Source organism: Oreochromis aureus, linkage group 15 (genome assembly GCF_013358895.1).
Source record: "Oreochromis aureus strain Israel breed Guangdong linkage group 15, ZZ_aureus, whole genome shotgun sequence".
Taxonomy (NCBI): Eukaryota; Metazoa; Chordata; class Actinopteri; order Cichliformes; family Cichlidae; genus Oreochromis; species Oreochromis aureus.
Genome location: NC_052956.1, coordinates 22,026,492 through 22,042,026, shown reverse-complemented (window position 1 = coordinate 22,042,026; position 15,535 = coordinate 22,026,492). Strand labels below are relative to the sequence as shown.

The following is a 15,535-nucleotide window of genomic DNA, read 5'->3' as shown; positions in this document are numbered from 1 at the left end:
AAAAGTCAGAACTGTAGAAATCATAACATAAGGTAGCATGCAGTGCAGAGATTGGTATATTTTGCAGAAAGTCTCCTTAACTTCCGGTATTTGTCTGTTGAACTTGATGTTTTGCCTCTTCCGGGGTCCGTGTTTCCAGTAAGGGGCGTGTCAGACCGCATCCTGCCAGTGACGTTCCTCTTTTTTTTATTTGGTTATATCTTTCAAAGGCGGAGCATTAATGTAATATAAGAAAAGCAAAATAAATAATTTCAGCTGCAGTAGGCAGGGCTTATGTTGCCAATGCAGTTAGTAGGCTGTTTGTTGTTGTCATGTGACAGACTAAAACCTGTAGAAACCTGCACCCTGCTCTGATGTTCCTGGGGGACAGCTCTGGCTTGAAGTTTCGTAATAATTCTTCCTGAAATTTAGACATCAAACATTAATTTCTCTGATTAATAAGAAGTCTCCGATCTCATTAAAGTTTTCTCTGTATCACTGGGTTTGAAATACTATGGATAAAGACACTTATTAATTTATATAACCCCTGTCAATTACAGATAAGCTTTTAAATATTTCACAATGAAAAAAAAAATACATAAAACGAATAAGCTTTTAATGACCTTTAATGATCCGTCAGTGACGTCTTGTGGTAAAGAAATGAACTGCATCCACATGAGCACCCGCTTTTCTTAGCCGGAGCAGCTTTCAAGAGTGAGCAAAACAACCCCTGTGAGCTTTCAAGAGGAACTTTGAGTGCTCTATTCTTATTTCCTGTTAGGCTACCCTTGATATATTTTTATTGTATATTTTTAAAGTCATTTCTTTTACTTGTAAGATTATATTTAGACAGATATACATATGTGTGGTTTATGGGGATTCCTGCTGCAGCTAATAACACCTAAAAACAAATGTTTGACATCCTTGTGGAACGCCTTGTAGCGTGCACCTAGGATTATCTAAATGGACACAGTTGAACATTATTGACTGAAGTCTGCTTATGTATTAAATAAACAATAAAATAAACAAAATAAACAATTTAAGTACATCTCCTGCCATATACTCCATATACCCATGACCTCAACAAGAAGTCTAACGCAAGAGAGATAAATGACTACACAATAACCACAGAATACATGCATTTCAGTTCATGGTACTGCAAATATTTTTCCAGCATGTTTGCTTGTAAGCAGGTTATGATTGGTCTTTTTAATTGTAAAAGCTAAAATTTTAGTTCTGATTGAAACCTCCATGATGTTGTAGTTCAAACATTTACCTGATAAACCAAATGTCCATTTGAGACTGGAAAAAGATATAAAACGCTTGGGGTTTGTGACAAGAAGGACATCCATGTAAAAATGAAATATGTGGTGGAATAAGAGAGCAGCAGAAAGTAGTGTGTTTTTTTTCACACTTCATACCATTTGATGGTATGGCTGCTGCTTAGTGTGGGCAGCCCACACTATGTGTTGCCCCTCTGGTGCCCATCTGTCCTGCCTCTCATGCCAGTACAGGTGCCCGCAGTTGGCTTCCCACTGTGGGCTGTGTGGGTTTCCATAAAATCTGAAACTCACACAGGCCCCAACCACCATGTTTGAGGGGAACAGAAACACAGTGACAATGAACTCAGGTTTGCTATCACACACTTTTACTGTATAAAATGTGAAGAACAGCAGATCATTTCTTGTTTGCAGCAACCCTCAAAATCACTTTAATGGCATTCATTAAAATGCACTCCTTTGTAAAATGTGTATCTTCACTACGCTATCATTTGTATTTATAGAACCAAGACAAACTTGTTCAAAAAACACTGACTATAAACTGGAGGGCTGGTACTTTTTTTGTTTGTTTGTTTGTTTTTATACAGTACATGTTTTAAGTGCACAAAAGTCAAAAATCTACTAATCCAGAGTGAAAAGAACACAGGAGCTTTCATTCACTGTAGTAACAGGCTAATAATTATTTGGCAAAGAGAACCAAGAAACTCAAAGGCAAATCTGAAGTTCACATGGGAGGACATATTAAAGGCCCGTTTCGGTACAAAAAATAGATATATAAACAATATACAAATACAACATAAACATCTAAGTTTCCATCCCTGTGAGTGTAGTACATATCATTTGTCACAATGACCACTGAAGGCAAATCATAGAGACACAGAGGGTCCTGGAGGCGTTTCTCTGTCTGCGGGCTGGAGGCAGCTTCAGGGCTCAAGACTGCGCTTCAGCTTCAGGATCGTCGTAGATGTAGCTGCCGACACCTCCGGTGTTTACGCCTGAGAGGGGTGGACCAGATGTTTAAATTTAAAGGGTCTGTTCACTCAAAAAACATACATTAACGCAAAATAACCATTTGGCTAGTTATGGCTCACTTTGCAAAGGTTTTGGGATTGGTTCCTGAAAAATACAAACATCGACTCCATATAATTGTATCCTTCTTTGCTATAATAACATGGAGCTGTAGTATGATAACACAGACACAACTTAAGATTTTCCAAAGTTTTCCAGCCTTGTAGACTAAATAATAAAGACTAACTAGCTGTCCACGTCAATTATAGTATTTACTAGACTTTTTAAATCCCCACACAGTTTTTTTCTCTCTACATATACATTTCACATTGACATCGAAATTGGTATTATAGCTCATATTGAATCTGATCCTTCTAGGTCATAAAACACCGAGTATTTATTTCTACCCTGAAAGTTGACTAATACGACTGCCTCAGATGTATTTATGTCACTAAATTAACATATTTTACAGATTTTTGTGGGACACAGTGGTTTGAGTCATTGTTTTAAAAAACAGTCTCTGGCACCAGCCTTCCCTGCAGCTCACTCCCCCCCTCCCATACTCAGATTACATACCTTTTGGTCCAAACAGTACAGCATAGCATGGTTTGTGGCAGTAAGGCTGTCCATCATGCTGAAACACAGAGAAAACCATTCCTCTCAATTCTTCCATATTTGAAAATGTTTTCACTCAGTGTTTCATTCTACCTTAACTCTCAGCAACATTCAGTATACATGAGATAGAAAGAACTACAACATTTATCTGGTTTCTCTTTGTTTCTACCAGCTGAAAACCCCAGAACACAATATGCTAAATATAAACAGCTTCTGTTAACTGACATTAATCAAATTCAGCGACAAGCACATTTTACACCTCAGCAGCATCTCATCATGTGATGGCTGGATTAAATTTTAACACTAGACAGGCTCAGCTTATTTTTAACTCATGTCTGGGGCACAAGAACTGGATGGGGATGTGGCCACAGAGATGTTATACCTCACCTTTACTTTAGCCTGACAGACTAAATCATTTGAACTACAGCTATACAAAGTAAAGATGATTACATGAAGAGGTCTTGATGCATTCTCAGTCATCCAGGAAAGTAAATCTCCAAAAGTTGAATCTGTTCATCTGGACGTAGCGTTTTGTGGGAGAAACGTTTCGTCACTCATCCAAGTGACTTCTTCAGTCTCAGCTGACTGCAGGTTTCCCCAAACCTTATAAACAGGAACGCTGGTTTGAGCGCGGAGTCAAGGAGGCCATTTACGTGAAGAGGGAAAGACCATCTCTGAATCGAGGAGGGGGCCTAAGGGTACATCTTTCGCCATCTTACAACGCTGTGATTGCAGCCATTCCCCAACTCTCTGTGAATGGTACTCATGGCCATTGATCAGTGTTCTTTGATCAGTGGGTTTTGGTCAGTGATTGTTGATCAATGGTCATGGGAATTTGCATAATTATGATTAAGGAACTGACCTCACAGCCCATTGTTCCTTCAGTGGGCTGGTTTCAGTCATTATGCAAATGTACTGTTTATAAGGTTTGGGGAAACCTGCAGTCAGCTGAGACTGAAGAAGTCACTTGGATGAGTGACGAAACGTTTCTCCCACAAAACGCTACGTCCAGATGAACAGATTCAACTTTTGGAGATTACATGAAGAGGTCAGTGATGTAGTGGCTCATCTCGTTCATGAGCCATCACGAGTCACGTTTACTGCTTATAAAATGACAAATGTGATCTTAACCTTCAGAATGATTTGGGTGTAAAGCCATTAGGTGATCATTTTGTTTAAACTGGATTAAAATATGATTAATATGGCAGGAGGAGTAGTGATTCTTGTGAACTGTCGGTGAACAGACAGACACTGATGTCTCACCATGTTAGAAGTTTATTGATTCCTTGGCTGAATTAACTAAAAACATTTTCTTATGTGACTCAAATACTATATGTGTATTTTTGACAAAATCTCCCTGTAGAACATCTACTGACTCTGTCTTTCACCCATGATGACACCCTGACTAGACCCACGGCTACACAAATATAATTACAGTCTCATAGTGTGCATTTTAAAACAGCAAAATGCCATCACTAGCACTGATGTTAAGTTAGTACGATTAAAATAATCTGTAGCCATAAAAACAACCTGAAAAAAAGAGAAACTCACTAAACATAATAATAAATTGAAAAATGGAGATCAGAGATTCATCATCATGTGTAGCTGGAGCCTGTGATAATGTGTCTTTTTCTATCTTGTGACATGATCTAAGTCAGTAAAGAAAATACAAATACATGACTGTATTTGACAGAGAAAGGACGAAGATGTTGTGTATCTCTGTGAAAATTAAAATTGTGTTCAACGATTTCACACCCTGAGATCTTTCTTGATTAAACTAATAAATTTTGAATATGACTACAGTAACTGTCTGTGTATCTAATCAAAAACACTAACATTTTTACTAATACTCTGATTTCAAGCTTTGCAAACTGACTCATCTCTCACCTCTGCATGGCTGCCCGGTGCCAGAGTCTTATTGCATCTCTCACAGCGCAGACAAGGCCGGTGCCAGTTCTTCCCGAGAGATGACACCTTCTCAGCTGCACGGACACAAACACAAACACGGGCCATGGTAGAGACAGTCATTACACCGAGCAGAGGACTAAAACAGACAGTTTCCAATGCTTATGTAGAAATGTAGGACAAATACATGTTTGTGGCAGAATTTAAATATGAAACAGCATTCTGCTCACCAAAATACACGGTCTTGTTGCATCTGGGACAGATGTTGGGGCCTCCAGAGAAAGATGAGAAGCTTGCAGCTGCAAAAGTTACAATGAATTAAACCAAAAAAATTTAATTACATCAGATATTTAGTGATTTAAATAAACGCCATTAGATAGTATTTGTGGTTTACATTATTTTAGTTGTACTGAAAAGCCAGAAGCCTAGAAGCTAACTGAAAACAATATTGTTTTAAATAATTATAAGTATGAAGTAAGGTAATTTAATCCTGCCAGTATTTTTGCAGCATTAGAGATTGCTTCAGTTCTCTAGTTTGAGATGTAATGATCAATCTGCAGTGGTGAGATCAGCACATTTGTACCAACAGGAACATGGACTGCACCACTTTCTGAACAAACCATTAAAAATATAATTAAAGACACATGCGTGTAGAAAATCTAAACAAAAAAAAAAAATAGCTTCAGAAATAAATATGTCTGGGAAAATAGACACGAAAACATAGAATGTTTAAAAATGACATAATAATAATAATAAAGACCCTTAAAAAGATGTAAAATTAAATAAATACATAATAAGAAAATGAAAACAGACAAATGAATTCATGTCAGTGCCCGTAAATGCATTACTTTGCTGTAGGATCAAGGCACTAATTGATATTTTTACTTTAGTCCTTTAGTTTTGATTCTTCATATTTTTGTCCTTAGTTTTCTCCATTAATTGTCACTTTCCCTAAAACATATCTGGGGCTCATTTATTCCTTTTTTTTGTTGTTCTTTAGTTTGCTGTTCCGAACCTAAATTAAACTGTATCCTGTCACAGAGGCACTGAGTTTCTCCTCCTTCCATATGACAGTTTTTCTATTTCTGCTCCACATATTTCTCACCCTTCACTGGTCCCCGTGCGGGGGCTTTTTTCTCCTCCTCTGGTTTGGCGTTTGTTTCCAAGGAAACGGCTGCAGGGGCTTCGTTGACAGGATTGTCGTACACGTAGGATCCAGCTCCACCGATGTTTACACCTAAAAACAACAAATGGTAGAATTCAGAAATCTAAGTTTTATCAATCTGTATACGTCGTCTGTATTTCCACATCAGGGGAAACCCCACCTTTTGGTCCAAAGAGGGTGGCGTAGCACGGCTTGTGGCAATAAGGCTTTCCATCATGCTGCACAGTGTAAAGGGGAAGACAGAGGAAACCTCCATTACTTAACACATAGAATAGAATAGAACTTTATTGATCCCTTGGGGAGGTCCCCTCAGGGAAAATGTGATTCCAGTTGACCTTAAATACAAATAAAAAAAAAAAATGCCAAGCAGATACAAATGGACTGAAGCTTTACCTGTAACTGTTAATATTATGAACCAGAGGGGAAAAAAAAAAACGGCAGTTATATAAACTGTTGTTTTCAGTCTGTGTGGATTCACATAATCCTCCAAACTTGGACCGCATTTGAAGGCATTTGAGTTCGTCTAACCATTTATTTTTATAGTAACAAAAACCCTTATCTCACTTTCCATGTATGATTCTTTTTAGACATAAAATAAGTCTCACTGATTCAGTAAAAGTAATGCTCTTTGTCATCTAGACGCTGTCGTCGTTTAAATAAATACTCTGTGGAGTTTTTTCAGCCATCCCAGGAATGTACATTCACACAGGATGTGTTTTTCAGCTAAACTCAATTGAACCTTTCAAGCAAATATGCATGTCAAAGTGGTTCACATGACAAGACCAAAAAAAACCTGAAGACTAACAATAAAACCATTCTGAAAGCAGACAAATGTGCACAATAAAGGCCAAACTCAAGCACTGTGGAGAAAATACAGAGATAATGGACAATAAAGTTGCTCTCACTGACTGAATCAATGCATTTTAGCAGCGTACAATGAATACCATTGTCAGCTCATCTGTGATTTTCAGTACATCCCTTCCTTCTTAAAATCTAATTAAAACACAGCAAGAGCCACAAACAGTTTAATCTGATTAGTCTGATGAGTTTTAAATAACAGGCTGCTGAGCTGTTAATTTTATGTACAGCTAATTTTGTACTGAGCTTGTTCTGAACAGACTGAAGAACATCATGCATTGTGAATGATGATGAGCTGTCATATGTGAATATAAATGCATTATAACAATGATTGAAGAGGGACACAGAGTACAAATCTTTGAGCTTATTTGAACATGATTAGACTAAGCATACTCATTTTCATATTTAACCTGCACTACATGCACATAACCATGTTGAAACTGCCATCTCATCAAAGCACTAGGATGTGTGAAACACTGTTGTCTCTGAGATTTACGCCTTCTGGTTTATGATCGCTTTCCCTGCAACGACAATGTCAGACAATGTTAAACTCCTCAGTAAGGAACAGACACTTCCAGGTTTCTCAGAGGAGTGATGCACTGAAGATACAGAGACTCATATTAAGAAAGCTAAAACCTGTTATTGACTTTTGGAAGCAGAGAATGAAATGTCAACAGAAAGTACAAACAGTTTGTTGTGCTGTGGTTAAACTTGTACAGTCACTGTACTGACTTTCCTGCACAGTACATACGTGTTTTCAAAGACAGCACAGTAACTGTACAAAAAATCCAACTACTTTCTGCTGTGGTTAAATGATCAAGGTTTTTTTTGGGTTGATTTAATAAAGTCTGTATTTTACCACCAAACCAGGTTCATTTCAAACAGCTTATAGCCTCAGAGTGCATGGGACATTATTGTTCGCAGTCATGGTTTATTATGTTGATGCAATGTAGCCTACCAACATAACCTTTGAACATGAAATATTTGCACTTCATAAAACAAAAACAAATCATAACTGCATAAGGAAAACGAAGCATATACACTCATCACATCCTGTTACCTCAGCATGGCCTCCCGGATTCAGAGTTTTGTTGCAGCGCTCACATTTTAGACAGAACTTGTGCCAGTCTTTCCCTAAAGATGACACCTTCTCCGCTGTGGGACAGGAAGAGACAAAGATCGTTTGATGTTATATCATGGTTTTGGTTTATGAAACATAAAATAAATGGACTTAGTCCTGGAATTTCTTATAATATAATGAAGTTAATGCAGTCATAAGTTTGTCACAGCATGCATATATAAGTCTTTGGTTCCAAAACAATATCTGGACTAGTTTGCAATAATTCATTGGGAACATATTTTATTAACTCCTTATTCAGGGTCATGAAAGTGTTTGTGTGTGTGTGTGTGTGTGTGTGTGTGTGTGTGTGTGTGTATGTGCGTGAGTGGGCGGGGATGCTATAAACAATTTCGATTATTTGAATTTTGGGAAGAAGCCACTGCAACCAGAAGACCCACAAAGGAAAAGAAATATGCAAAGTCTACTCAGAAGGCTGGATTCAAACCCAGGACCTTCTTGGTGTGAAGCTCTGACCACGGCACTACAGTTCTGCCCCCACTAACAAATATTACTTACTTTTAAGTTGGATCAGTTATAACTCTGGTAAAGTTTGAATTCAAATCTGTGTATAAAATTTTGAGTAATACTGAAAACTAATAAACAAACTAACAAATCATACAGTACCAATCACATGGCATTCTTGACAGAGGGAATAGGTTAATAAAATCTGATTATAAGTGCACTCAGTGAAGTCTGAGTCATATTTTACTTTTACAAAATAAACGCAGGGACTGTTGAGAAAGAGCCATCCTCTATGGGTCAGTGCTTTAGTGCTTAGAAAAGAGCGCTGCCACTGAATGCAGAGAAAGGAAAAATGTTTTTTTTTCTTTCTTTTTGTGCTTTATTTGAGCACTAGTGCAAACACTCCTCCACAGGCAGGATCCTTTTGCTGCCGCTTTGAACAGCTCCCATCTTTTCTATGTGAAAAAGAAACATTTTGTCCACAAAAAAAAGGTTATTTTGATACAAAAAGTAGCTATTTTTGCTGTGAAATCAACCTTCACATATGGGTCCAGAAACCTTTAGAAGAAATGATATGCACTGTTATTAAGGTTTTTGTGGGGGCATGTGTCAGCATGTGGAGTACAGTAGCAATTATATTTTCTGACACAACCTGAATACACAACATAAGCACTAATGTATTCTGAATTATAACAGCTGAGTGACTGTCGAAGTGACAGACGATATTTAATGGGCACTTATGAGTTCATATCAGCCTGAAGCACATTCTTTCCACTGCTTTCTAAAGGGCAGTGTGGTGACTCAGACATTTCCATTTTCTTATTTATTCCAAGTTTTTTTAATGGAGCTACTGTCTGTTCTTCCATCCCTTCAAATACTTTAGTTACCTTAATCCGAAGGTAAATCTAAATGTGAAGTCTTAAAAAATACTTCCTTTTAAAATTTGGCAAGGTCAATCAAACAACTGATCTCTTTCCTGTCTGGATAATGGATAATCTTTGGATAATGTTAGGATAGCAGGGACTTTTGGAGTTTTTCCTCTGTTTTCAGTCTTAATGCTTAAAACCACAGAGTAGTGAATATATACCATATCAAAAACCCACAAACTGACAACCAACTAGTCCTTTAACATTAAAACTGTGTTTAACGAAGGTAAAACTCATACACTCAAAACAAAAACTGCAGTAACTTTCACACATATATGTGTGACATGTCTAACACCACTCAGAAAAAGTGGGCATAAAGAGAAAAGAACTAAAACAACTTGTTTCACATGGAGGATGGAGTGAAGGACTTCACCGAGGCCAAGAATAAGATAATTAACAATCATTTTAAACTTTGAATCCAGCACAGCCACTTTGATTGAGCCCTTGAATGAAAATAGTGAATTGGAAATGAATGGAATCCCTTTAAGCATAATAGACACAAATACAAGTTGGAAATCATAGAAAATAGAGTGCACTTGCTGACACCTGCTGCAAACATAACACAGAGTACAGTGTGTTCAAATTACTCTGCTGTGCAAGTCACTTTGCAACCCACTTCCACCCCAAGCTCTTCCTGTTCATGCTGTTCCTGATTAAGGTATTATTTGTTGTCATTGATACCTGCTCTGCTCTGTACAGGGGGTCTTGCTGTTTCTCTTCCCACCACCAACTTTTCATTTATGCGCATTATGGGAGGACACAGCTGTACCACACTGTACCACCAAATTACCATAGATGGAAATAGCTGTCTTCTGTGGACTACAGCGGTCATGACTGAACTGTTTTTTTTTTCTACCCACTTATTTATGTGACTGCAAGTGAAAAATACATACAGTATGAGTCAAGAGGAAAAACAAATATTACTCTGTTCAGTCAAATGAAAAACAACATAACCCCCTTTTTAAGACCCGCAGTTTCAGTCACAGAGACTTTTTTGTCTAAAAGACAGGAGGATGGACAGAGGGCGCGAGAAACTCACTGACAGTTGCTTATCTGTTTGTCCTCCTCCCAAAATATCTCAGCTGATACCCTGAGACTGATACAACATGACACTTCCTGTTTAGACTCAATGCCTGGCCTCCCTGTCAGTGTGATATCTGACAGTAAGTCACACCGACGCACAGAACTATGCCTGGATGGTGAAGGACACAAGTCTGCACAGCATAACATTGGTTTTCTTCTGGGTTCTTACTCAAGGAACTGAATTTACTGAAGAAATCACATTAGCTCAGGTCATTATATAAAAATCACATTATAGACTCCATGTCTCGAGCATCATCTTCTTTATGGCTATCGAGAATTTTGCATCCAGAAATCCTAAAGGATAAACTATCTCTACTGTAATAAAATCCCCTGCAAAACAACAGTATCCACGTCTAGGAGGAATACATTTTTGCAGAACCTCATTTTTTTTAAAGCTTCTAATTTCCTGCAGAGTTTCAAAAGAGAGAGAGAGCAGCAGTTTGACTGAGCCTGCAGGGTGTGGTTTTGCTGTTGTTTTCCAGAGAAATGGGGAAGGGGAAAGAACAAAAAGAATATTGATCCATAAAACAAATTGGCAAAACAATCAATTATTTACCATGCCATATGGCGTTGCACCAAAATGAAAAAAAAAGGAGCTAAAAATAGATGTTAAATTAACTCCTTAGTATCATTATACCCCACCCTATTTGACAGTATTGTCTACTATCCAGTGAATATAGTATCCAGTATCCAGGGATTAACAAGCTTAAACTCATCCTACCTGCTTCTAAAAGACATGAAAATGATTTTTCACAAGCTGTCAGATAACACAGCTGAGGCTGATGACTACAGGTCTGTTAATGGCTCCCTGTATTCTTATCCAAAGATAGTGAACCCATTACTGCCTGATATGGGTTGTGTCGATATGCACCAGTTGTCTGTTGGAGTCTGAGATTCACCATCTGGGGAATTTTTGGATCAGTTTTAGAGAAAAACTGTCACTTTGATTTCACATCCAATCTGGCAACGTGTCCGTGGTACTCAGCTGTGAATTTCTCTGACATTCTGTTGGACTGCAATAGCAGTGCTTTTAGGACCCAGAGTTTTGTATTGTAATGTAGTTACATGCTTATTTTTATATATTCTGTAAAAGACTTTCAAGCTTTAAATCAAATTTGACAGGTTAAAATAGATAAATAAATACATTTACATGCCTTTATGTGGATGAAATTATGCCCCATACAGTGTCAGAGGATGTCACTGTATAAAGACAAATAATAACCATACTGTATATTTTAAAGTACTTTGACTCAGTGACACAACAGTAAAATTTTCACACTGTAAATATAAATATCACTGATGTGGAGATTATGTTGTGACATTTGTATATAATAAGTTTGACTAATACTGGCTTGACTGATCAGCTGTTATTACCCCAATAAAGATAGACAACACGGTAAATGTGTGGTCCAATAAAAAGGACGCAAGAATGTGATCGATGAATATAAAAACAGATTCTATTAGTTAGTTTGTCCACAAGATAACATCACAAAAAACCTCAAAGGATTCCAGATAAAATTCTCTTTGTTCTGTGCAAATGGTAAAGGAAATAATGAGTGATTTAGTGTGAATGCATTTTTAATGTACTACCAATAAATAATTCATATGTGTAAATGAATTAAAAAATCCACCATTCATGATTCTAATCATTGTTTCCACCTAACACATAATAAAATCATCCAACAGGATGAATGAGTGTCTTAAATAGTTATGTCTCTGTGTGTGGGAGACTCGATAAGCCTATTTATAACAAAACAATACCCATTTTGATCAATGGGTGTAAATCGTCTGTAGAGCTCTAAAATCAGTGATGTATCCGCTCATTCTCATTCTGTTGTATCCGAGAAAACACGTTATCGGTTGTAAGTAAGAGTCGATTTAAAGAATACTGCACTGGCAGTCTTTCATATTAAAACCACCCCCCGGTTGATTATAACACTCCCACCCGGCGGTCATCGCATCTGTTAGAATCATGATGCTGGGCGGCCTCTGCAGCGGCTGCTCACTCACCGAAATACACCGTTTTCTCGCATTTTGGACATTTTGACGCCATGGTCGGTGTAAAGAGTGGAACAGGATCTTTTTCTGTTGGTCCTTGCTGTCTGTCTGCAGCTCCGGCGGCGCAGACACACCTCAGATGATGCTGACGGCGGCGGTGACTGTGATGAGACTGCGCCTCACATCCACCCTCTGCTTCTTCTCTTTCAATTGTATAACTCCGCCCTCGGGGTGACATCATGCAGTTTGCAACCCACCAGACAAAAATGTACATTTATGTCTCTGCATATCCTGTTTGGTAAAAGCTTTTTCAAAAAGGCTTTCCAAAGTTAATCTGGCCAAATTATCACATTGCTTTTTACATTATCGATCATTCAGAGAACATCTGAATGCACTGCTGCCACTCAGATTTCTCAATATAGTACCAGCATCAGCCCAAGGGTCTAGATACACTTTTAAAAACCAAGAGATCGTTAAAAGAAGTTTTTATTGCATACTGTCGACTCCATGAATTATTGTATTGATCATCAAACAGACAGAAAACCCATATGCACATATATACATTGCTGTGCTAGCCTCTGGTTCGGAAATCTGGTTAATCCGATATCCCAGCAAAGTTAGCTCTTCTGCATTAATCAGTGTCGCCTTTTAGTTCTGTTTGTTTCCCCTGTGTGGTTGTTAGGTTACACAGCATAGCTCTGCACAGGGAATGTTAAGTGATGCTCCGCAGCTCCCAAGTATATTACTCCGCATTCTTGGCCCAGAGATACCAGGGAGTTGACAGACAAACGACTTTTACGTGGGCTTAAGAATAAAATGTTAACACTGAATTATTTGACTATTTTAGGCAGAAAAGGGCAAAAAATTCAGAGAAATCACCAGGATATGAAAATTGTCTTCACAAAGTGGCAAAGTAAGAATATTAAATGTCTCAAAATGCCACAACATATTATTATGAAGATATGGCACACTATGTAACAGAAACAAAAATAAAACAGAAATGTAAACAGTTAGTTTGGAATAATAAAAATACAGAAAAAATGTAATAGGATGATATTTCTTTAAATGCTTGGTAAGTCAGTGACAGTGTAGTTGTTTCCTTCTCTTGGTTCTACTAAACAGACCAGCTGCTGACAGGCGCTTAATATTTTCCATCTGCACTTGAGAGTGCTATCAATAGTCTCAATATTTAAGTTAGCTCAAGATCAACTAACCCAGGTGTTGCACATTGATGTTACATCTTTGAGTTCAAACTTAGCTAATAATAATTTGCAGTTAGAGGAAAAAGTGAAATAGCTATCCTTCAATTCTGTTTAAAATAAATGCAGCAAAAAAGATCACTTTAATTTACATAATGCCAATTCACAACAGTCGTCACATAACACCCCCGTATAAGCAAGAACTTGGGAACAGTGGGAAAGAAAAACTCCCTTTTAACAGGAAGAAAGCTCCAGCTGAACCAGGCTCAGGGAGGGGCGGCCACCCAATGGGACCAGTTAAGGGTGAGTGGAAAGAGAACAGAGAAGAGAGAGCGAGAGAAAGGCAAACTATGGAACAGGGAGCCAGCTTTTTGATACTTGAACTGTTTATGTTTACATTTTTTTTCATTATAGTCTGGAGAATGGTACTATTAAGCTGTAAACTGAAAACAAGTGGATACACTGTCCTGCTACATGATTTATTGTTAATGAAATAGAATAGAATAGAATAGAATAGAATAATCCTTTAATTGTCCCATAAGGGGAAATTTGGTTGTAACAGCAGCAGAATAAAAGCACATATACAAACAGAACAGGACAAAGAACAGAAACACACACTATTTTTACAGAAAAACATATTTACTATATATATATATAAATGTATAATTTATATATTACAGTTATATTATTATATGTTAGTAGTTTTGTTAGACCAGGTGAAATTGTGAAACAAATATACTTTCTGCCTGTGACCTGTTCATTGTGTTCATTTTGCATCTGTACCTGTGAACACTTCATCAGTCCCAGCCACTCACCACCTGAACCCACCCACCTGGCTCACACAGCACTCACCTGTTCCTTATTCACCCGTTATTTCAGTCATCAATAAATTCCCTGCCACATCATCAACGCTATTTTGTGCTCTTCCTTTCCAGCCTGAATCTTCCCTTTCTGTTCCCATCAGCTTTAGAATGATCGACTCTTACACTTTATTCAGAATTATCCAGAATTACACCTGGATGAAAGTCATTCTTTACATAAATATTTTCAGCATACTGCTGAGGAAAGTCAGGGTTCTGTTTGGTCTTTTTTAAAAAAAAGTTTTTTAATTCCTACACAAAATGAATGAAGCATTAGGAGACAGTGAGCAGAGAATATTCAACCAGAAAACTGCATCAGTAAAACTTTTTTTATTAAGTCTCCTTGGCAGACAAGTAGTGTAAACACACATAAACCTTAGCAAAGATGGAAACAGTAGCAGTTTTTTTTTTTTTTTGTCTGTGGTTAGTACATTTGGTCTTGAGCCATACAGGGCCTGGGAATGCACTAATCTTAAAATAAACACCTCCGGGTTGCGTCTGTCTGACATCTTTGGCACAGATACCCACAGTGACTATATGTCACTGATGAAGCAGAGGCTCAGCTCCGAAGCGGCTTCTGTCTCTGATCAACCTAAAAGCCTCTCATATTGCATTTCATGTGTATGAAAGCTACACAAGGACAACCTGGTTGTTTTTAGGAGATATAATTTATTTTATAAGTGTGGGACTCCTGACTCTGTTTGAACCCTTGCTCAAGTTGTTCAACTTGCCAAGTGCAATATGGGCAAAGAATAAACTTCTATTTCTCAACAACAACAGTATTTTATTAATATAACTACACTAATAGTCTGCAACTACCTGCCAACAAAAAAAATAGGCTGCTCTGCATCACTCTTAGCCCTCGTGGCTTCATTTGGCTGTTAAAGGATGATGATTTTGCTTAACGTTTAAATATTAAAATCAAAATCCAGTTCAGGTAATTTAATTTAGCAAAAATAACACCAAGAAGAGAATAATACAGCAGAATACAGAAAGAAAAAAAACAAGAAAGATTTAGCTTGTAGCTAATTGCTGTTACATCATTAAAAATAAAAGGACTACAATTTGTTTAACTAA

General features: G+C 37.5%; 1 protein-coding gene across 1 annotated transcript; it reads right to left on the bottom strand.

Annotated features, from left to right (window-relative positions):
- Window positions 1-1,605: 1,605 nt before the first annotated feature.
- LOC116326779 (cysteine-rich protein 2-like) lies at window positions 1,606-12,583 on the bottom strand. Its single transcript, XM_031748196.2, has 8 exons — window positions 12,412-12,583; window positions 7,871-7,965; window positions 6,113-6,170; window positions 5,893-6,024; window positions 5,018-5,086; window positions 4,770-4,864; window positions 2,844-2,901; window positions 1,606-2,254 (listed from the first exon to the last, which is right to left on the bottom strand). The coding sequence occupies exons 1-8, from the start codon at window positions 12,452-12,454 to the stop codon at window positions 2,190-2,192; spliced, it is 615 nt and encodes a 204-aa protein (XP_031604056.1). The 5' UTR covers window positions 12,455-12,583; the 3' UTR covers window positions 1,606-2,189.
- Window positions 12,584-15,535: the final 2,952 nt, after the last annotated feature.

Bases quoted from the DNA above. Each gene is read 5' to 3' on its own strand.
- LOC116326779 (XM_031748196.2), bottom strand. From the start codon at position 12,454: ATGGCGTCAAAATGTCCAAAATGCGAGAAAACGGTGTATTTCG. The intron at 7,966-12,411 runs GTGAGTGAGCAG...CCTGTCCCACAG, and splicing joins CGAGAAAACGGTGTATTTCG to CGGAGAAGGTGTCATCTTTA. The intron at 4,865-5,017 runs GTGAGCAGAATG...GTGTCCGTGCAG, and splicing joins CAACAAGACCGTGTATTTTG to CTGAGAAGGTGTCATCTCTC.